General features: G+C 46.6%; 1 protein-coding gene across 8 annotated transcripts in view; it reads left to right on the forward strand.

Annotated features, from left to right (window-relative positions):
* Positions 1 to 22,686, forward strand: part of LOC133357615 (guanine nucleotide exchange factor DBS-like) — a 198,514-nt gene that overhangs the window by 42,376 nt on the left and 133,452 nt on the right. For all 8 annotated transcript variants that reach the window (XM_061575651.1, XM_061575648.1, XM_061575649.1 and 5 more), the window contains 3 exons: positions 3,899 to 3,989; positions 15,880 to 15,999; positions 22,138 to 22,254. In XM_061575651.1, the coding sequence (XP_061431635.1) occupies positions 3,899 to 3,989; positions 15,880 to 15,999; positions 22,138 to 22,254 (328 nt within the window). The remainder of the gene's footprint in view (positions 1 to 3,898; positions 3,990 to 15,879; positions 16,000 to 22,137; positions 22,255 to 22,686) is intronic.

The following is a 22,686-nucleotide window of genomic DNA, read 5'->3' on the forward strand; positions in this document are numbered from 1 at the left end:
GTGCAGGTTGATTAGCCTGGGAAGGGGAGAGGGGAGGACAAGAACAAGACGAATATCACTTGCCACTCATCTCGATGAACGATATCTCTGATGCCTTCGCTTTGCTAAAATGTACACGCGTTCGTGTGCGTGCGTTGTGGCGTTTGGTGGCCTGGAGTGTAGTTCACTGGGTTGCAAGCCCGGTAACCCGAGTTCGATTCCCGCTGTGTGTCCAACACGAGTGACAAATATCTGAATACCGAGCCTCCGTCCATAGATCGACTCACACTTAAATGAATACTTGGTGCAGTGTACAAACATCAGCACTCGGGAGACAAAGGCGACCAGGCAGTGGTTCCGGCCACAACCCCCCCCCCGGGCCTTCATAGCTGCTCGCAAACAGCACTTGTCCCAGCAGGCTACACGGGGGGCCTTTATATTTTTGTACGTATGTCGAACTTTTTCGCACCGTACGTAGCCAACCGCGCTGATTGGAGGTGCCGCGGGTGCATTTGCGTGCACGCATCATCATCATCATCAACCCCATGGTCCATCCACTGCTGGATGAAGCCCTCCCCAAGCCACCGCCACCTCAACCGTTGCTCTCCGCGGCGTATTGGTTCGCGAATGCAGCATTATTTCTTTGCGTCCTGCGTTCTGCAGCCTTCCGTGACTTGTGCCCGCCTTTGGCGATTTGGTAGCGACGTGAGAGAGGAGAGAGGGAGAGGGCTGCATGCCGTGTGCATTGCAGCGTGGCCAAGTGCTGAGACAGCAGCGAGGAAATGCCCTCCCTTCTCTCTTCCTGGAGCCACTGCTGTGTTCATTATCCCAGGCACCGTCATTAACGTCAATAGGAGCCTGTGCAACAGCGGCAAGTCGAGGTTATAATGATGATGATGATCGTGATTAAGATGATGACGGTGAGTTTTTTTTAAGGGTCAGATTTAATTGGATAAATATGGCCAAATGAATTATATCCAGGGCAGGCGTTTTTGTTTTACTTATCTGTTTTTGGGGGGTTTGTGTATAGCAAGAGTAAATGTGGCAAAACACATCAATCTTGATTTGAAGCTTTCGTGACTGCAGGAAATCCATACTCTTTGGTTCTTTCGGTAATGTCACGTAGGTAGATAATTAATAGATCACGACGTTTCGATCGCCACACAAGCGATCGTCTTCGGTTGAAGACGGTCGAAACGTCGTGATCTGTTAATTTTCTATCGATGATACTTTACTGAAAGAACTAAAGAGTTTGGTAAAACACACGTTTCTTATCATTTACAGCCCGTTGTCGATCCTCTGTTGTATGAGAGCTTCACCACACCGTGTCGGCTAGGACTCACTGGGTTGCTAGACCAAAAAACCTAAGAATATGCTAGACCAGGGTGGGGGGATAGCAGGGGTTCAGATATAATTTGCCACTGATGTTAGCCGTGTCTGGGAATGGAACTTAGGTCGCGGAGTTGAGAAGGCAGTGCGCTCGTCAAATCACCGGTTCCTCTCTTAATAATAAAAATTATAACAGTTACAAACACGTACATTTAATTAACGTGGCTTATGATTACAGTGAGAGAAAAAGGTATTTGATCCCCTGCTGATTTTGTGCGTTTACCCACTGACAAAGAAATGATCAGTCTATAATTGTAATGGTAGGTTTATTTGAACAGTGAGAGACAGAATAACAACAACAAAATCCAGAAAAACGCATGTCAAAAATGTTATAAATTGATTTGCATTTTAATGAGGGAAATAAGTACTTTATATAACAAAAACGCATTTTTCATTATTGAAATGCGAATACAAACGACATCATTACATTGCTTGTTGGCGCTTGTGTTGCTGTTGTGTTTCAGTCTTTAATTACATTAAGCTTCTCTCTCTCATGCTTATTTGACTCCTGATGTGCAATTACTTCCCCGTGCGTGTACGCCCCCCTTTGCATGTTTACGTTCGATCGCGTCGTCGGTGCAAGTGATGTTTCTTTCACATTCGCGAACGTGTGTGTCGTGCAGACTGTGCCTTGTGTCGTGCCATTGCACGGTGCAAGAGGTGGTGGTGACGACGATGATGATGTCAAAGGTCAAAGTGTCTCCCTACTCAAATAAGCAAACGGGCAGTGTTCATTCTCATCGGTGGCTCTGAGCCAATGGTAGAAATTCCACATTGCTATGGCAGGGATATTTAATCCTGTAGAACTACCCAGGTTGACTTTTCCACAAATTAGTACCTATTTTAATCACCCCCGGAGTGTGAATGATGTGTCGACCCCTGGAGTTGATCTTGGGACTTTCCGATTGTTCTGCGACTCCTATGTCAGTGGCATGAAGGTTGTTCCTTCATTCCAATATCAGCAGTCTCTTGTGTAGCATTGGAGTTCCACCGTGCCTCTGCCGTTGTAGCTTTCCCGATGTGTCTCTGTCGTTGTGTCTCTGTCGTTGTGTCTCTGTCGTTGTGTCTCTGCCGTTGTGCTTGCTCGTGTGCCTCTGCTGTTGCGTCTGTAGCAAAGGTCGCAACCGGGTACCCGATACCCGTACCCTGACCGATACCCGGCTACCCGTACCCGGCCGGGTACGGGTACCCGTTTGCGACCTTGGTGCGGCCGGGTACGGGTACGGGTAGGCCGTGAGTCACTGGTGAGTAACCGTTTGTCACTCATTTCCCAACGTCTTGTCTCTTCTCACAATTCAAGTTCCTAGAATCAACCCACCCGCGCCTGCAACATGGCTTCATCCCAGAGGTCGCAATCAGGTACCCGATACCCGTACCCTACCCGTACCCGGCCGGGTACGGGTAGGGTACGGGTGGGGTACGGGTACGGCCGGGTACGGGTACCCGTTTGCGACCCTGGTGCAGCCGGATACGGGTAGGAAATCAAAACCCGTATGCGACCTCTGGTCTGTGGCTCTATGTTGATGTCTGTGCTGTTGCGTTTCTGTTGTTGACTTTGCTCTTCCACTGTCGTTGTGTGTGTACGCTTGTATGCGTGTGTGTGTGTACATGTGTGCTTGGGGAGTGGTAGCATAGTAGTTAGCGCGCTGCGCTATGAACCCGGCGACCCGAGTTTGAGTCCTGCTTCTGGCCAACACCAGTGGCGATGATGTGAACCGGTCCTGGGCCTCCTCCTCTAGGTTGGCTCAGCCTCAAATGTGTATCTGGTGCGGTCAGGCGTTGTGCTGGCCACCCATCCCAGCGTGTAACGTGCCAGCCTTCATAGGTGCTCGCTAACAGCACTTGCCCCAACAGTCTGTTAAGGCTATATGGGGGATCTTTGTCTTTGTTTTATTTGGTACACTACTCATGTAACTGTGTGTGCACGTGCGCGCATCTAGACACGAATGTACGTGCACGTGTGCATGTGTGTTTGAGGCTGTATACTGGATGTGGTGTGCCGAAATATTATCTGAGCCTAGATTTGAAGTGTTCGTGACGGCAGGGATCTATACTCTTTGGTTCTTTCGGTAAAGTCACGTAGGAATAAAATAAAATAAATAAAATCCCTTAAATTAAAGTGATTTAATAAAATCACTTAAAATAAATAAAATCACTTAAATTAAAGTGATTTAATTTATTTTATTTTATACCTACGTGACTTTACCGAAAGAACCAAAGAGTATTATCTGAGCCACTGACCTAGACAGAGTCAGATTAAATTGACAGCCGCGTGCGCACATGCGTACGTCACGTGGTGGTCAGTTCACTGTGCTACTAACCCGGTGACCCGAGTTTGATTCCATGCCACAGCGGAACCAGTCCTGGATCTTCGCACGCATCGACTCCCTGATTGAACGTGTCAACATCAGCGCCGGGAAGGCAGAGTGAGCCGTGCGCCCTGCCGGCCTTAATAGATGCAACTTTGCTCTAACCGTCTTTGCAGGCTTTCATTGGAGACCCCTTTGTCTTTGTGTGCGCGCGTGTGCAGCTTGCGAGATTCTGAAAATGGCTTCTCCGTGATCATCGACCGGCGGAGAGATCGCTGGGCAGCCGTGAAGGCGGCGCTCACTCGCATTGCGGTAACACACGCCGCCATTCCTCCGCGTCAGAATATTTGGGGGGAATCCGATGAGCTATAAAGCTGTTTCTCACAGTGATGTCCAGTGGGGGCCGGAGGGCCTGCTCCTCTGTCCTCTTGTCATCCTTGACCTCGTGGTTGTTTAGTGTTCTTCTGTTCTTCTCGGCTCTCTTTGACATTCTAGATTTGACGCTTTCGTGACTGCACGGATTCATACTCTTAGGCTTTTTCGGTAAAGTCACGTAGGTATAAAATAAATTTTTTTTTTATAAAAGTAATAATAGAATAATTATTTATTTATTACTTTATTTATATTATTACTTCTATTAATTTTATTTTTATTCTCTTTGACATCTCCATGAAGTTTGTTATTGTCCTTCGAGAACCCAGAATGCAAAGTAGATTTCAAAGAGAGGCAGCAGGCAACGTGTAACAAACTCGGCGTATTGGAACCTCTAAATTAGGGGATCGGTTTGGGGGCATCCGGGCTGGCTGCCTTACCGCAGGAGGGGTAACGATCGGGAGAAGTATCTTTACTATTTAAACTAAACTAACTATTTTAATTTAACCAGGTAAGGCCCACTGAGCTATATATATATTGTTTTAAGAAGCGACCTGGCCACAAATGATAGCGCAACGAAGTGGCTCATCATGTGGATATTGATAGCAGATAAATACTCTAAATGTAGGTTGATTCTCAATGTGGAGGGAAAAAAAACCATGCGACCACGCAAACACCGGATACTCAGCGGGCGCCAGGATCGGGATCGAACCCACGTCCTCCTGTAGACCAGGCGAGGTAGTTAACATCTCCTCGCCACCGTGATGATGATGAGAGAGAGACATGCAAACCCAAATACACAGCAGCAGGCGCCAGGATCGGGATCGAACCCACGACCTCCTGTATACCAGGCGAGGTAGTTAACATCTCGCCACCGCAGCGGCAATTTAATGGGGAGGGGAAGAAGTGGGAAGAAGGCAGCAAACATAACCAGAAATAAAATAGCGTAAGTGGCGATGTCCAAGTTTGTCCTTCTTTTCTCCCAGGAGCAGCTGTCAACGTGCGTTATCACAAAGTGGAGTGTCCCTCCTGGTTCTTAATGTCATCCTCATCTCCCTTCCAGTTCTCGTTATGCTCCTTCGGGTCCTCCTCATCATCTTCCTGGGACTTGAGTACGGAACGTCTGTCGCAGTTGTAGAAGCGGTGAAAGGTCAGACTTGCCGTGACTACAGTTCCAATGAAGTGGTGTCAAGTTTGGAGATCACTTTGGGGTGCTCAGGACTACTCAAAATGCCGATTGACAAAAGTAAAAAGAAAGTCAACCGATATCGTCGATGAACTAACAACCAATGACAACTCTGAACGTCACATTCCTCACATTCATTATACTAATAAGGGGCCGTCCATAAATGACGTCACGCGATTTTGGACGATTTTTACCCCCCCCCCCCCCCCTCGTCACACGGCGTCACAAAAAGTCAGATCCCTCCCTCAAATATGACGTCACAAAGCTCTGCCCCCCCCCCCCCAAAAAAAAAAACATGCTTCAAATCACTTTAAACTATTGTCATTGTAGTGCGTATTTAATTTGGGGCTGCACTCTGATGTTGTAGGAGAAAATTTATAAAAAAGTATATTTAATTAATTAGAACGTGTTGTCTATGTTTATTTAAAGTTGCGCATTTTGATGTGACGTCACATTTCTCAGACCCCCCCCCCCCCCTCGTCACACATCGTCATAAATATCTGACCCCCCCCCCCCCCCCAAGTGCGTGACGTCATTTATGGACGGACCCTAACAAATATAGTCAACATTCATAACATTAAATATATTTACTTCAGCGGCAGACTGGCAAAAAGTGCATGGAGCAATGACATGCCAGCCATGTTGCATGTGGTTTGTGATGAGTGATGCAATCCCTAGCAACCACTGTCATGTCCCACATCGTTGCGTTGTCACGAGGACACCAATATTTTCGACTGAATATTTTCTCCCGAATGTCTGTGCGTTTTCTCTCGTGGGATTTTTTTGGAACTCACTACGTTTGCCAATGACATCTGGCAACTGGGCAGCTTTTGTTAAAAACACAAAACAACTAAACCTGACTATTGATGATGAGATGCACAAAGTCAAAACCGGTCCATACTTTTCCTGCTTATGACAAATGTTTGCTGGTTAATATTGGCCTGGAAAGGTAAAAGCATGAGGACTGAAACATATTTGTATTTCGATTTAAAGCTTTCGTGACTGCAGGGATTCATCTTCTTGGTTCTTTCCGTAAAGTCACGTAGAAGGGAGATAATAAAATAATAAAAATAAAATATAATAAAGAGAATTGTATTTTATTATGTTTTATTATTTTATTATTATTTTATTATTGTGAGAATTGTATTTTATTATGTTTTATTTTTATTATTTTATTATTTCCCTTCTACGTGACTTTACCGAAAGAACCAAGAAGATATTTGTATTTGTATGTGGAGACACACAATAGAGGTCTGTTTAAATATTGTGTTCTCACTCATGAGTTATCTTGACTCTGCTACCCTTTCTCATTCTGCAGTTACATCTCCTTCTTGTCTTCCTCCTCATTCGTATATTTGACCTTGCCGAGAGCGCTTACATCACCGTTTCATCGATACACACGGATGTGTCTTCAACAGGACCTTAACATTAATTCGGTGCCAATTGCTTTTCTCCTGCCTTCAATACTCCCCTTGCGTTGTCATCTTTCCTTGTTGGAAAATAAAACCACCTTTGGGACCAACTGGAGACGAGAAAATTAATAAACGTCTCATACAAAATGAGCTCGAACCCATGAAAAAGCCATAAGCAAGCGCACAGTCAGCCGATCCCATTTTCTGATAGCACGAGACGGAGCGTTTTCAATTAATTTTCCTCGCACTGGCAGGCAAACGGCAGTCAGCCTGACTTATAGGCCACAAGCGCAGCTCTGTCAGCTGAATTCCTCCCACTTCCTTAACCCATTCCAAGACACACGTGGCCACCACCACTTTGTTTTTGGCATTTGCAGCGGCTTCGTCAAAGGCCACGTGAGAGTCACTGAGCTCTTAATTTGGAGCTTTCGTGACTGCAGGAATTACTCTTTGGTTCTTTCGGTAAAGTCACGTATAAAGATAAAATAATAAATTAAATACTAGCATACGACATTTCGATTGCAACACAAGCAATCATCATCAGGTATAAATGAAATACAAACACAAATCTAGTATACTTAGAAATGTAATGTAAAACAACAGAGAGAGTCGGATAACATGACAGTCAACACCCTACCTGGTTGAGTACGTTCTTCCTGAGAATGCTAAATTTAAGAGAGAGATAAAACACAGAACCAGAAATATACAGACAGACATATATATATATGCTAGTATTTAACTTATTTTATCTTTATACGTTACTTTACCGAAAGAACCAAAGAGTAGTCACTGAGCTGGTGTCACAGGGATCATGGGTAAGGGACGCCACCTGTCCCCGTATTTTTCCAAGGATCTTTTTTCTTGTGGTCGCTGTCCCGGTAAATCTGTAATAGCCGGTTATTTTGTCTGTTTCGTAACAATGCAACACTCAGTGCAATGCATTTGCATGCAGCCCTCTCCTCTTTTTTGGTATTGAGATTATTATTCTTTCCATGATATGTCCCGTTTTATATTCTTTGGGTCTTTCGGTAAAGTCACGTAGATAGGCTCAAAGAAAATTACAAAAAATTTTACCCGTAAAAACAAAGTTTTTCACTATAAATCCTTTATATGCGTGGCATCAGGGCGGCTATAGTCCTCTCGTCCTCTGGCTTGAGATCGCTGCCACCTATGGGTCAGATGATTGTCTGGCAGTATTAAACAATTGGTAATTAAATATTTTATTTTTTTACCCCTAAACAGTGTAAAATTTTGGAAAAAAATTTTCTCACGAAAATCAATTGTCACGCACAACGAGTCTGTGTGCAAAATGTCAGCTCGATTGGATCACGGGAAGTGGGTTAAAAAACGACCGAAAGATTTGCACGGTCCTAAGCAAGCAAGCCAACTTAATATAAAGGATTTAAAAACGACGACGTTTCGATCGCAACACAAGCAGTCGTCATCAGGAAAAGGAAAAAAATTTTTTTTTCTGTATTAACTTCACCACAGAGGGGGAATCCTTAATCGAGGCATCGAATCTAATGTTTCAGCCACCTATGACGTTGCCCGCCTTCCTCAGTTTCAGGGAACCTGTCACAGCGATGTTACCAAAATTTTGTACACATTTGGTGATACGTGACATATAGCAACGTGGAAATCACCTAATGAAGTGCAGAACCGAGTCTAAGTTGATGGGCTTATTTGACGCTGCAGTAATTTGGCGAATGGGCTGAGACCATCGTGCCCACGACACTTGATAACTCAAGCGTGGTTCAGAATGAGAATATTTATTGATACTGGAGGAATCCGATGAGCTATAAAGCTCTACTCCCACAGATGTCCACCTTTAAACAGAGGCGGTGGCTGCTTTCGTTTGAAACCTCGGGTCCCGGGCGATTCCAACTCTGAGCCAACCTACCATCTGCAAGATATAACAAATATGCAGTTAAGCAACATGTCACCTGACAATACGTCAGCTGATAGAAAGTGCTTAAATTTCGATTTAAAGCTTTCGTGACTGCAGGGAATCAACTTCTTGGTTCTTTCGGTAAAGCCACGTAGAAGGGAAATCATAAAATAATAAAAATAAAACATAATAAAATTCTCACGACGTTTCGGCCACAACACAAGCAGCCGTCCTCAGGTGGAGACAGAGCTGTCTGAGAGACAGCGCTCTTCTCCTCCCACCCAGCTTAAAATACGCTGCCAAGCTTAGCAGTGTTCATTGTCTTTCAGACAGCTGTATCTTCACCTGAGTACGGCTGCTTGTGTTGTGGCTGAAACGTCGTGAGAATTATTTTATTATGTTTTATTTGTATTATTTTATTACTTCCCTTCTACGTGACTTTACCGAAAGAACCAAGAAGAAAGTGCTTCTTCTATATTTTTCTTTTCGAAATTCAAACATCTCAAAACGCAAGGCAACTCTGGAACGGGTGATGTGGGGACCAAGGGACCTGTGATCGTCGATGATGTCAGCTGCACACTTCTTGTAAGATTGTGTAGATGCACACACACACACACGCGCCGCACGCTCGCGCAAAATCCCTTGACATTTATTGCAGCAGTTACACCATTACGAATGCCAAACAGGGAGAATTACTCGACAATTAGCTTATTATCAGATCATTCCTTCCTGACCATTCGGAGGACTTCCTGTCTGCCCAATTTCCGTGTGGAACATTCTGATACTAATGAGTGTTTCCTAGACCAAATAATCTGGCTGGGTGGTTCATCTGTTAGTGTGTGGCTCGCAATCCGAAGGTTATGAGTTCAAAGCCCAATGCGAAGTTGATGCATCCTTTTGACCTCTACCCTGTTCAATAAAAAATGTTGGTCACCATTTTTTGTCGAAAGGCAGCCAGTGGTAGTCCTGTGTAGAAAACGTTGCGTTTGCCACAGGAATGTGGAAATTTCCACCACGCCTCAGAGCTGTTCAAAGTTCAAAGTTGATGTATTAGGTATAGCCCTGTGAGCCATTCGGCTCTTGAATCGGGTGCAACCGCAACAAACAAAAAACAAAAATATAAACAAGAAAACATCTTAAAGTGACTATGTGCAAACAGAAAATCCAAGAAAAGCCGGCGGTGAGCACCATCCTCGAACATTTGAGCAGAAAAATAATTTTGACGTCACCCCCTTATTTCAACACCAAATAATTTTTGTTTTGCCTTCCAAAAGTTATTGGGGTCATGTGACGAGGCCGAGCATCCATTCGGAGACTCTTGCAAAAGCGCGTGCCATGCACCGTCTAGTAGCGTCCCAAGGGAGACATCACAACAATACTTTGAGATCCCCACACACGCACAGAGGAATGTTCGTCACATGGCGGTGATAACAACATTCTTTAATTTTAAACGATGGAATATTTCCGACGTAATAAAAATGTATGTAAAATCAAAAGTATTTTACCCCCAGTTTGATCCCGATTGTGCTGTAAGTGTCAAGCAATTAGGCATCGTATTCATTCAAAGCTACCTCCAGGGCAGTGCGACCCTTCACGATAGAAAATAGCCCACAGAAGTGGACACCACAGAGCAACATCTGAAATCCATCAAGAGTAAGCCAGCACATCCCCACCCGCTCTGCCACTGTTTGTTGCACAACAGCAAAAACTGAAATTTTTAATTTTCAGGAGCTGTAATTTTGCCAACAAACGAATGTGTTTGTGCAAAAACGATTGGCTTCTGCGTGCATTGGTGGCCACTCTGACCATGAGCTCGCCACACTTGAGAACCCAGTTTGGTCACCGGTAGGGGAAACGTGACGTGAAACCCAGGGCTCTCAGTGGCTCAGTTTGTGTGTATGTCTGTGTGGTGTCTGTATGTATGTTGTATGTATGGTGTATGTATGGTGTAGTATGTATGTCTGTATGATATATCTGTATGATATATCTATGTATTTTGTAGGTATGGTGTATGTATGGATGGTGTATGTATGTTGTATGTATGGTGTATTTATGGTGTATGTATGGTGTATGTATGTTGTATGCATGTTGTATATATATAGTGTATGTATGTTGTATGTATGGCGTATATATGTTGTATGTATGGTGTATGTATGTTTCACGTATGTTATATGTATGTATGGTGTATGTATGTATGGCGCATGCATGTTATGTATGTATTGTGTATGTATGTTGTATGCATGGTGGATGTATGTTGTATGTGTGGTGTATGTATGTTGTATGTGTGTATGTGTGAACTTCTTTCGCACCGTGCGTAGCCAACCGTGCGAATCGGAGGAGCGTCATGCTGACACATAAGCCTCCTGTCCATAACCAAACTTTGTGCTTTATTCTGAATTTTACCATTTAAATGTTTATCTTCATGGTTACAACCCTTGAAATGAAGATAGCTTTTTTCCCCCTTTAAAGTCAGAATTAGCGTTGTGTTTGTGTCATTTGTGCTGGTACACCACTGTCGTGTGCCTTGACAAATGTTCGATACCTACTGCAGCAGCTAGCTGCCTGTTCATTTCTATTGAAACATTTCCAAAAACCAAAAGATAACAAAAAACACAGTAAACCGGACGCCGAAGACGTCTGCGATACTCTCTCACTCACATTGTGTGCCGCTATCCTTCGACACCACAAATTCACAACTTATTTTTAAAAAAAGTCACCCTCAAGGGAATAACGAGTTATTAATTAGTAGCCATCCGTAATTTATCAACAAATTCCCCAGGAGTTTTGCATCGGAGGTAATGCGAAAATTGAATCTCGATGGGCGCTGCTGTGGTTACACACTTAAAGGCCATTGATTGACTAATTGCCTTTGTACAAAATATTCCCAACTGGCCTCTGTTTGGCGAGCAGCTGCATTCTACTTCGGGGATCCGATCTTCAACGCCCCTGAGGCCCCCCTGCGATGCAGCCTTAAAGTGTGTTGTGCACTTCTCTGTGGGTGTAAGTCGTCAACATGTACGGAAAAAACCTAAGAATATGTACGGTGTGTTTATGTAGACACGAGCCTTTTGCCCGTCCAAGGACGGGTGTATTGCAGTAACATCTGAAACTTGCAAGCGAAAAGCATTGCATCAATGCGTGTGCAATTTGCTAGGGCGCGGTGACACAGACTTATTTCATTTTAAGGTTATAATCCCCTGTTCATCATGACGTCATTTTTACTCTGATGTCTCAACAGCGTTACGGAGATCACGTGACGTGAGGGTTCTGCCTTTGTAGTGAGGGTTGTGAGTTGACCCCGAGGAGGGGGGAGGAGGCGCCTCGCCCCCCCATGTGGAGTGACGTCACCCGCTAATTATTAATAATGGAGGGGGGGGGGGTGTCTATTTGGTAGACGTCAGCTCTTCATGATTATTAATGTGGGGGGCTGTTCGATGTGGAATTACGTCGCCTGCTCATGAATATTAATGAAGGGGGAGGGTGCTCCATGTTGAGTGACGTCACCTGCTCAGGAGTATTAATGAGGGAGGGGGGGTCCATGTGGAGGATGTAACCTGTTCATGAGTATTAATGAGGGGGGCTGGTCAATGTGGAGTGACGTCACGAGCGATGCACACAGGCATTCTTGGCTCATAGTGGGTACTAATAATGGAGGGGGGGGGGTGTCTATTTGGAAGACGTCACCTGCTCATGATTATTCATGAGGCGGGGTGGAGGGGTGTCCATTTGGAGGACGTCACCTACTCATGAATATTAATGAGGGGGGCTGGTCGATGTGGAGTGACGTCACGAGCGTTAAGGACATTCCTGGGTGATTATAGGAGGGATGATGAGTTCGTGTTTTTGCATGGCCATCGAACAAAGACGGTCACTGCATCGCGCGCTTTCAGATGCTCTTCTGCGGCCGTCTGGAACGCTCTTCCTTCAGATATCAGGAAGCCACTGGAGCTATGCCACTTTAAATCTAGATTGAAAACTCATTTCTTTAGAACGGATTTTTGTGTTTAGTTTGCTGTCCTTCCCTCGCACCTCTGATAAGCACGGTTTGGTTTTTCACAGTGCGAAAGAAGTTCAACACACATACACTAAACTATGTACTTTAATACACACTGCACTATACACTATACTCCGGTACACTACACCATACACTACATTACTATATACTCCGCTACTATACTAAATTAAAAACTCATTCCTTTATTACTGCTTGGTATGGTTAGTTTATTGTCCATCCTCCGCACTTCCGATTGCCACGTTTTGGCTTCGTATGGTGGTGCGAAAGAAGTTCAACATACAGTCCATTATCATTATTGTAACAATACTCGAGAGCGATTTCTCCCGGAGTTGTAGTTTCAATGCGTGACGCTCATAGCAGCGGTGGGGCGAGATTTGACGTGGGCCATGATGCATCACCTAGACTGACGTGGACCCCTGGCCCCTGGGCCCACGTTGCCTGTGGTGGGGGGGGGGGGATGTGGGGGGCTGGTGCAGTTGCACCGCCTGCGCACTCGCCAGCCACGCTGCTGCGTTGTGGCTGCGTGCCGCTTTTTTTGGAGGCTGTTTTTTTTTTTTGCCGCAGCGGACAGGGGCCTTGGCGTCGGCAATTGAATCGCTGCAACGCATCGCTGACGCCCACCGCCAGGCCCCCACCGCGACACCTAGCTGAGCTACAACCCTCACAGCGTTTTCTATTTGAGTTTGCTGCGGCAGCAGAAGCGGCAATGGAGTACACGGACGCTGGGCTACACAGGAGAGAGCCCTCTGTGGACATCACACGCGAGTTCACGTCATCCGGGTCGCATTTGTAATAACAGCAAGAAGCTACGCGCACGGATTATTTTTTCGCGTTCGTTAGTGATATCCGCTCACGTGTGTGTGTGTGTGTGGGGTTTCTCCAGGTACTCTGCCAGTTTTACATCCACTTAGAAAATACTCATTATAAGGTGGGCGGGTGGCCTCAGAGGTCAGGGTGCTGAGCTGGCACTTATGATAATATGGGTTTGAATTTGGGCCTCAGCCGCTTGTGAATAAACCGCGTTGCTCATGCTCGTAGTCACAAATGAACGGCGTGCAAAAATTGATCGAGTTAAATGTGTCTCTGTGGCTTAATTTGCCTACATTCCAGCTCTGAGAGATCAATTTTTGGGTTTGACTGTCATGCAACGGACATTGCCCTCCACGTTACGAGATGATGAATCCATTCGGACCCCTGGCAAAGCAGTGAACCGTTCGTACATATCAGGAAATGGCCCAGAGAAGCGGATATCAACAGAGCTGCCTCTGAGACCCCTTCAAGTGACCTTAAAGCGACCCCCGTTCCACAAAGCAGCAGGCAGCAACATCCCCACCCAGAATCAGAATATGTATTTACACTGGAGAAACCCGCCGTCGCAGTGAGTGTAACATTCGTCGCGCCAAAGTCAACCCGATGTGTTTCATCGCCGAAGCTGGAATTTGGCCAAATAAAATTGCTACATATACACACACACTGACACAGACGAACGACGGCCACTGCGGGATCTTCCGTGTAAATTGGGGCCGGCGGTGAGCGGTCGACAGCAACGATTCGGAGCAGCCGTAGGGCTCGTTCGAGGAGGACGCGCCGTGAATACTGAACAGCACCGCCTCGCGTCAGCAGCCGCGCGCGGACCTCCGAGCACAGCCACGGGGAGGATTTCGCTGCGTGTGTGCGCGTTTTGTAGACATTTAAATGGGGGGGGGGGGGGGGGGCGTAAAGGGGGGGGGGCTAGAGGGGATGGCTTTGGTAGTTTTTGACACTGGCGCTGTGATGAATTTGTATGTGTGTTGAACTTTTTTCACACCGTACCTAGCCGACCGTGCTAATGGGAGGTTTCAGGGGAAGGACAAACAAACTGAACACAAAGCAGTTCTGCCCGACACAAGGACGACAGGGTCTCAAAACTCACGGTGTCGAGGCTTTTGGGTTGTCGCAGCGTCGTGGTGATGAAAAATGTTGTGATCAAAATCATCTACGTCAACGCCATCATGATCGTCATTAAAAATAACAATCGGTATAGAATAATAGCTGGCTGGGGGTGGCGCACGCCTGCACTGCGGAGGTGAGGGTTGGCAGATCACACGAACCAGTGCTGGATTATTCTAGCAGCAAAAGTAGCTAAATATGCTACGGGCCCCGCATTTTCAAGGGCCCAACGCTAAATGCTTTCAAGCTATCAATTCCGGTAGCACTTGCTCTATTACTATAGTACTATACTGCCTTCAACTTTTATGAACGACTGGGTGTTTACGGTTAGCGATTTGTCGTATTATCTGGCTGTATAGCAAATGAAAAAACGCAATTACTTTACTGTGCAAGTAAAAAATTCGTGTTTTAATATTTGTGTTTTTTTATTTAGGGCCCTTTCATAACATATGCTACAGGCCCCGTACTAGCTTCATCCGGCACTGCACAACGAATGTTGCAAAACTCCATAAAAAAATTGTTTAACTCCCTTCCCGTGGGCATTGAGGTGCCATACGCCGACTTGGGAGGAAAAGGCGGTACAGCAAAGTTACAGGCTGTCGTCCTTCCCTTCTACGTGGGATCGAGCGTTGCCCCTTCGCACGCGCGTGTGTTTTCTCCGGGTCCTCCGGTTTCCTCCCACCATGTAAACACTCGTTCATTTGCTTGAACGACACCACCATATAAGACTAAACAACATCGTTGCTTTCGTTACTGTCAAAAATCATCCGAAGTATTATCTTGCGAACTGTCTCCACTACAACCCCTTGTCGCTCTGTGCCCCTGTACCGTTCCCGTTCCGTTGTAATGTGCACTGATGCCGACTTTATTGAGAGCGATATTGGCACGTAAAATAAAGATTGATGATGATGCTGCTGCTGCTGCTCCCGTTGCTGCTGCTGCTGCTGATGCTGTCCTTGGTGCTGATGGTGCTGCTACCGATGGTGATGCTACTGATGCTGATGGTGCTGCTGCTGATAATGTCAATGATGATGATGCTGCTACTGATGGTGATGCTACTGATGCTGATGGTGGTGCTGCTGTTGCTGATAATGCTCATGATGATGATGCTACTGCTGATGGTGATGTCCTTGATGCTGCTGCTGATAATGTCCATGATGATGATGATGGTGATGCTACTGATGCTGATGGTGCTGCTGCTGATAATGTCCATCATGATGATTCTGCTACTGATGGTGATGCTACTGATGCTGATGGTGGTGCTGCTGTTGCTGATAATGTCCATGATGATGATGCTGCTGCTGATGGTGATGTCCATGATGATGATCATGGTGTTGCTGATGGCCATGCTACTGATGCTGATGCTACTGCTGTTGTGGATGTTGCTGCTACTCCAACAGACATTCTTCCCCGCCGATCTGCGCCTCGTGCTGGTGCTGAGGCCAGCTGCGTTCCTCCAGAGGCAGATCTCGGAGCTGGGTGTGCGGCTGAGTCGTGATGACTTTAAAATGAAGGTACCGGTAAGTGTTTCCAGTTGAGTGCCTTGCTCATTGAACTCACGATAGTGGGTTTTTTTGGGGGGGATTAGATTTCGTGAATATAAATGTGTTGTTAAACCCACCACCACCCGACACAGCCAATTAGTAAGGTTTGTCACGTAAACAGAACGTGCCAATTATCTACTAGTACAGCACAGCGGTGTGTTGGAGAGTAAATCCGCAGCATTTGCAATTCAAGTACCTTGACGTTTCGCTGGTAATTACAACCAGCATCATCAGGCGACAGCCAGAGTTGCGGGTAAATCCTCCTGTTTCGGTCTTAAATGGAGTGGGGTAAATGTGATGTCGTCACTTGTGAGCCAATCAGGTGCGAAGAGCAGAGGGGCGGGGTTAATGAGTGTGGGGAATATTCTTAGGTTTTTTCGGTAAAGTGACGTAGGTAAAAACAAATGTATTAATAAAAGTAAAATAAAAATAAAATAAAAATCACGACGTTTCGGAGGCAACACAAGCTTCCGTCTTCAGGTGACTTTACCGAAAAAACCTAAGAATATGAATCCTTGCAGTCACGAAAGCTTCAAATCTCGAGTGTGGGGAACACATTTAACTCGGTTAATCCGCGGCTTTTGGCTAGCCATCCAACAAAGACGGCCACCGCATCTCGTGCTTTCAGAGGTGCTTCTGCGGCCGTCTGGAACACTCTTCCTTCCGATAATATGAAGTGACTGTAGCTATGCACTTTTAAATCATCTACATTGAATAATTCACTTCTTTATAATTACTTTTTGTGTTTTATTTGTTGTCCTTCCCCTGCACCTCCGATTGGCACGGTTGGCTACGTACGGTGCGAAAGAAGTTCAACATAAATACCATCAGTCAATCGCTCAGTTAAATGGTGCATTTAATCAGCCACTCACTCAGTCATTCGGTCAGTTAACCACTCACTTCAACCAATGTCTCACTTTCATTCAGTTGGCTAAGCAGTCACAGCAATTAGCCCCTCACTAAATCGGTCAATCGTTTTTTTTTCCATCCAAGTTAAAGTTTAGCTTATTTAACCAGTTGAGAACTAAAGAGACCAGGATGGACTCATTTGCAATCAGTTGCTTACTCAATCACTCAGTCAGTTAACCACTAACTTCAATCGGTCGGTAACTCTCCAAGTCATTCAATCAGTCGGTGGACCAGTCGCTCCCGTTTAGCGTGATTTGCGTGCACGTACAAGAAATCCGGGGCATTCTAATTTAATTTGAATCTCGCGATCTAGGCGAAGGTCGAACATGGGCATTGGTTGTGTCTTCGGTTAAATTCAGGCGCACACTGGAACTCTGGAGGCAACACTATTTCTTAGCTAAACACAACGGGTAACCCTTAACATTCACAGGATAACGACATATGGTGGTGGTAACCACCGTTGCGAACTTAGCTAACACACGGGGGATACTGCTACATTACTGGACCGGAGACCGAGAATCCTAGATGGTGGCTTCATCCCAGAGTTGACCCAGAAGAACAGCCGAGCTCTGCGTCCACACCTCGCTTACAACCACCCCGGCGTGGCCGGCTCCGCCCAGGCCACGCCCCCCTTCCCGATCCTTCTGGAAGGCCTGAGCCCCCAACCACGTGACCCCCCTGGGGCCCCTGCCCCCCTTTATCTGGTCACGTGTCCTGTTGGGTTCACGCAGAGTGTCACGACTTACCATAATAAAGGCTCAGTCCTTTGTTATGTAGACTAGCCGTAGTGTCAAGCCGCACCTTACCATAATAAAGGCTCAGTCCTTTGTTATGTAGACTAGTCGTAGTCTCAAGCCGCACCTTGCCATAATAAAGGCTCAGTCATTTGTTATGTAGACTAGCCGTAGTCTCAAGCCGCACCTTGCCATAATAAAGGCTCAGTCATTTGTTATGTAGACTAGCCGTAGTGTCAAGCCGCACCTTACCATAATAAAGGCTCAGTCCTTTGTTATGTAGACTAGCCGTAGTCTCAAGCCGCACCTTACCATAATAATAAAAAGTGGGCCGTTCCTGGCCCATCCCCTCCCCTCAACCAGTATAAATACGGGGTAGTATCCCTTGGAATCTCTCATTTACTTGATTACAGCAAGCGTGCTGTGACGGTTCCACCTGAAGACGGAAGCTTGTGTTGCCTCCAAAACGTCGTGATTTTAATTTTATTTTTATTTTACTTTTATGAATATGTCACGACTTCCGTGACACCCACCTACAGCGGCGAGGAAGCCATGTTGCAGGCGCGGGTGGGTTGATTCTAGGAACTTGAATTGTGAGAAGAGACAAGACGTTGGGAAATGCCCGGCCGCACCAGGGTCGCAAACGGGTACCCGTACCCGGCCGGGTAGCCGGGTATCGGGTAGGGTACAGGTATCGGGTACCTGATTGCGACCTCTAGGGTAGGGTACGGGTACGGCCGGGTACGGGTACCCGTTTGCGAACCTGGTGCGGCCGGGTACGGGTACGGGTAAGGAATCAAAACCCGTTTGCGACCTCTGCTACAGCCCCCATACCGAGCCAACACGGTGTAGTGCCGTTCTACTACACGTTGGTATTCAAAGGAGAAGCCAAGAGTGTGTGATAGTTACCGCTGCTAGCCACTAGGCGTCACTATGGGTTCACGGCCCACACCAGTAACGATCATCTTGACCGGTCCCGGGGCTCCCCTAGGTCGACTCAGCCTGAAATGAGTACCCGGTGCTGTGCGTAACCATCCGCCACTGGGGAGACAAAGGCTCCCGGGGGCGTGGTGCTGGTTACCCACCCCCTCGTGTGCCGTGCCGGCCTTCGTAGGTGCTCGCTAGCGGCACCCGCCCCACCGGTCTGCTGAAGGCTATACGGGGGATCTTTGTCTTTGTTTGTGGTGGGCTGGAGGCAGGGGGCTACAGAGACGCTGTTGAGATTGGGGCCACAGGCTCAGAGTTGATGGTGTGGGTGCCTGAGGAGAGCACGCACTCCGGTCGTTGTTTGTGAGATTTTACCAACGGGATCAGTGGATTTCCCCCTCAACACCCTACCACGCCTGGTGTGTATGACAAGACCGTAATTATAATATTTATTGGGGGAGGGGCACATCCCCCCCCCCCCCACAATATTCAAATATGCTCAAAATGTCACCCGCAATATATTGCTATAAAATAGATTTCTGTTTATATGATTGTGGTTATGGTTGTACTTGATTAATCCCTAATCTCTGCCATTACATACAATGAAACAAGAAAAGGTAAAAAAGAAAAAAACAGAGCAATGTAATACAATACACTATTAGACATTGTTGTAAAAATAAAAAGTCCATCCTATGTTAATGAATTTTTAAATATTTAGGCAGGAAATTAGTTTTCAAATTTAGATTTTTTTTTCTGGGGGAGGACCCCCAGACACCCTGGAAGATGTGGTCCCCCCCAATGTTGACTCCATGGCTATGGCCTTGGTGGAGGAGGTGGTGGGTTCGATCCCGAACCTGACACCTGCTGTATATTTGGAGTGTGTGTCTCTCTCCCCGTGGTCGCGTGGATTTTTCTCCGGGTGCTCCGGTTTTTCCCTCCACATTTAGAATCAACGTGCGTTTAGATTATTTGACTGCTATACATTTACAACATAAGCCAGTTAATTTAGCTATCATTTTTGGCCAGAAGCGAGTATAGCTGTCATTTGTGACCAGGCCGCTTCTGAAAAAGAGCTCTATAGTTCAGCGGACCTTATCTTGTGAAATAAAAATAGTTTTCGAAGCCCCACTTCGTCACAGATAGGAGGCGTTCAACTGCACGATAACGATACTACATTTACTGAGCTACTGGCTATACGGACTACTGAGCCGACTTCCTATGCACCGCTGCTGCTGTGGATTAAAGTTCTGCCATCAGCATGATCGGTTTCTACGTCACCTTTCCCGGGACAAAGATGGTGTTGGTCGAGATAAGGGAGCGATTGTTGAATGGAGAAAAACACGGACTCATATAAATGTTTTTCTAATCTCAAATGAAGAGGGTGTATCTTTCTAATTCTCACACTTTGCCTCTGCACCTTCACTGGCTTCCCGTTTACTACACCTCTGTATTTTCAAATACCTTACACATCTAACGCATAGGCTTTTGCGAGCAATACTCTCCATAACACAGGTGTGTTGGAGAGCAAAGCCACAACATTTACAATCTGGCTTTCGCCTCATGAAGCTAGTTGTAATAATTATTGGCAAAACGTCGTCCTCAGATTGTAAATGTTATGGCTTTGCTCTCAAACACATAAGCGTGCTGTAGTAGTAACGAATTGGCATGTTTTGTTTACGTGGCAAAGCTTACTTATTGGCCGTGTCGGGGTGGTGATAGGTTTCATGACACATTTTTTTATATTTACGCGATCTAACCCATAAAACCTCTATAATGGACATGACACATCGTCTGTACATCTCTCCATGGCCTTTCCATGCATCATCTCGCCTCTCTCACCTCTTTTTATGTCCCCCCCCCCCCCCCCCGCCATGTTCTTCGTTCCCAAATCCTCGCTCTGTTCCTCCTCGTCCCTCTGCCCAATCCCGTGTTCGATCTTTCTCTCTCCTTGCAACCCCTCCACTGGAATCAACTTCCTCTGTACATTCAAGCAGCACTGCCCATAGACTCAACACTGCCCATAGACTCAACACTGCCCATAGACTCAACATTGCCGATAGACTCAACATTGCCGATAGACTCAACACTGCCCATAGACTCAACACTGCCCATAGACTCAACACTGCCCATAGACTCAACACTGCCCAGAGACTCAACACTGCACCATAGACTCAACATTGCCGATAGACTCAACACTGCCCATAGACTCAACACTGCCGATAGACTCAACATTGCCCATAGACTCAACACTGCCCATAGACTCAACATTGCCGATAGACTCAACATTGCCCATAGACTCAAAACTGTCGATAGACTCAACACTGCCCATAGACTCAACACTGCCCATAGACTCAACACTGCCCATAGACTCAACACTGCCCATAGACTCAACACTGCCCATAGACTCAACATTGCCGATAGACTCAACATTGCCCATAGACTCAAAACTGTCGATAGACTCAACACTGCCCATAGACTCAACACTGCCCATAGACTCAACACTGCCCATAGACTCAACATTGCCCATAGACTCAACACTGCCCATAGACTCAACACTGCCCATAGACTCAACACTGCCCATAGACTCAACACTGCCCATAGACTCAACACTGCCCATAGACTCAACATTGCCCATAGACTAAACACTGCCCATAGACTCAACACTGTCGATAGACTCTCCCAGAGCCCATCTCTTTACCACTATTTCCCTTCCCTCCCCTGTCGCCCTTTTCGTGACCCCCGTGGCGCCCTCTGTTACGGTCGCTCATTCCTTCCCCGCATGCCACCCCTTGCCATCTAAGCCACTCGATTCTTGCACCCGCTTTTAAACTACACAGAGCGCCTTGGGTCTTAGGTTAAGGCGCTCTACGAATATACGACATCCGCGTCTGAGCATTTTGTGGGTGCCCCTTATCCACACGCATGAGACAGAAAGACAAAACACACTGGGGAAGTCTATTTTCCGCAACTGAATATGTGTTTTGTCCGTGTCCGGGACACCCACGCCCTCCTCCCTCAGTGGCTGCGTCCGTGGCTGGAGACTCAGTGGTGAGGCTACGACAGAGAGACGCTTCCAAAATGTGGGCAAAACTATCGGGACAACGGCCTTCAAAATGTGGAGTTTTCCCCCGTTTCAGTCGAGAGCCTCCCTCCACCGCGGGGCGAGAGATTTACAACCCTGTTGGGTGGCGGCGAAACGCGGGAACGAAAACATTTTTCTACTTTTAAAGGGGTTAAACATCTCCCGAGCGAGCAAACGGTGCGAATGAGATTCGAGTCGCATCTCGTCGCAAACCCACACGATGCCGCTCTGCGCCTTCCGTTCATTCCACCGCTCGCCATCTCCCAGCGGAGTTGCAAATCTCGCTCGTCCCACGGTGGGGGCTTTCACAACCCTTGTTACAGATTTGCGTCCGATGACCTCGAACTGGCATTATTATACCTCGACCGCAGTGGCTGCACGGGGGATGTTAGGGGGGGGCGGGGGGGTGTGGTTCGTCTTCAACTAACTCCGCTGCTTTTGTGTGCTCTTTTCGCGTCGCAGCTCATCATGCTCAACTCGGTGTCAGATCTGTGCGATTACATCGACAGCGAGGAGCTGAGTGCGGAGCTGGGCGGCACGCGCGAGTACTCTCACAGGCGCTGGGTTCAGCAGCGAACGGTAACTCCCTCCGTTGAACACGTTGTCGTAGGCTTTCGCGACCAACGTCATCCATAATACAGGTTTTTACTTGGGTTAGATCGTGTAAATATATAAATGGTGGTGGCGGGTTTAACGACACATTTATATATTTACGTGATCTAACCCCAAAAAAACTGTGTTATGGGTAACTCCCGTGCTCAGCACCTCCCCACCCGCTCTCTAATAAAGATAATAATGATAACAAGTGACACTTTCGAAGCACCTTCCACCGCCCCCTGCCTCCCCACCCTTTCCCAGCCCCCTCGTTAAGCCTGTGGAACGGCGTTCTCGGGTATTTTTCACTCTCGCGGAGTTTTTTGAGTCGCAATTAAAAATATAAAAATACACATAAGAACTTAGAAACCTGCACTCTTTCACCCAGCCATTGGAAAGTGCCACCCAACCGATTGC

This window comes from Lethenteron reissneri, chromosome 58 (assembly GCF_015708825.2).
Source record: "Lethenteron reissneri isolate LAM-NWPU_2019-01 chromosome 58, ASM1570882v1, whole genome shotgun sequence".
NCBI classification, from domain to species: Eukaryota; Metazoa; Chordata; class Hyperoartia; order Petromyzontiformes; family Petromyzontidae; genus Lethenteron; species Lethenteron reissneri.